At 57.0% G+C, this 1,147-nt stretch overlaps 1 protein-coding gene across 1 annotated transcript in view; it reads left to right on the forward strand.

Annotated features, from left to right (window-relative positions):
• Positions 1-1,147, forward strand: part of EMH_0094130 (uncharacterized protein) — a gene marked incomplete at both ends in the record, with an annotated part of 20,333 nt that overhangs the window by 4,646 nt on the left and 14,540 nt on the right. The window contains one exon of the mRNA XM_013494929.1: positions 259-1,145. Within this exon, the coding sequence (XP_013350383.1) occupies positions 259-1,145 (887 nt within the window). The remainder of the gene's footprint in view (positions 1-258; positions 1,146-1,147) is intronic.

Genomic DNA, 1,147 nt, shown 5'->3' on the forward strand with positions numbered 1-1,147 from the left:
GCTGCTGTTGCTGCTGCTGCTGTTGCTGCTGCTGCTGCTGCTGCTGGTATAGGTACTGCTGCTGCTGTAGCTGTTGCTGCTGCTGTAGCTGCTGCTGCTGCTGTAGCTTCTGCTGCTGCTGTAGCTGCTGCTGCTGTTACTGCTTCTTCTGCAGGTGTAACTGCTACCGCTGCTCACGCCGCTCTGTATGTTGTGTTTATACTGCTGCTGCTTCTGCTGCTGCTGCTGCTGCTGCTGCTGCTGCTGCTGCTGCTGCAGGTTGTCTTCTTCTGTGCGGGGTTGGCTGCCGCTCTGCTGCCTGAGCGACGTGCCGCTGCAGCAGCTGCCGAAGGATGCAGCAGCAAAAGCAACGATGAGTATACGGGTGCTGCGGCGGTTCTGCTGCAGCAGCTGTGATTTTATAGAATCTTCTGCTGCTGCTGCTGCTGCTGTTCTCAGCAGCTGCTGCACACACGCTGCTGCTCCGCTGCAGCAGCAGCAACAGCAGCAGAAACACCAGCAGAAACAGCTGTATCCAATCAACAGCAGCAGCAACAGCAGCAGCAGCAGCAGCAGCAGCAGCAGCAGCAGCAGCAGCAGCAATATATTTACTGTATTTGAACGCGGAATGCTTGCTGCTGCTCTTATGGCTATGGGGGGGGGAGGGGGGGGCCGTTTGCTGCTGACGAGGAGAAAGCTGCTGCTGAAGCTGCAGTCTCCGTTGCTGCCTCGCCCGCTGCAGCTATCTGCTGCTGCTGCTGCTGCTGCTGCAGCAGCAGGTGGTAGTGGTGGGGGGGAGGTTGTGCAGCAGCAGCTGCTGCTGCAGCAGAAGAAGCAGCAGCAACCTATATATATTGAAAGGGGCCGTATACTACTTGGCTATGTGAGTGAGATAAAACTACTGCAGCGCAAGCAGCAGCAGCAACAGCAGCAGCAGCAGCAGCAGCAGCAGCAGAAGCAAGTGTTGCTGCGCTTCTTTGGCCCCTTCAAGGCCACACTCTCCCAGGCGGATGTCGCCGCAGCAGAAGCAAACGGAAAAGAATTCAAACTCGGTACACTCGTCAAGGTCAGCAGCAGCAGCAGCAGCAGCAGCAGCAACAGCAGCAGCAGCAGCAGCAGCAACAGCAGCAACAGTAGCAGCAGTAGGAGAAACAACAACAACAACAGC

The sequence above is a fragment of the Eimeria mitis genome, genomic scaffold (genome assembly GCF_000499745.2).
Source record: "Eimeria mitis Houghton genomic scaffold, Emh_scaff134, whole genome shotgun sequence".
NCBI classification, from domain to species: domain Eukaryota; phylum Apicomplexa; class Conoidasida; order Eucoccidiorida; family Eimeriidae; genus Eimeria; species Eimeria mitis.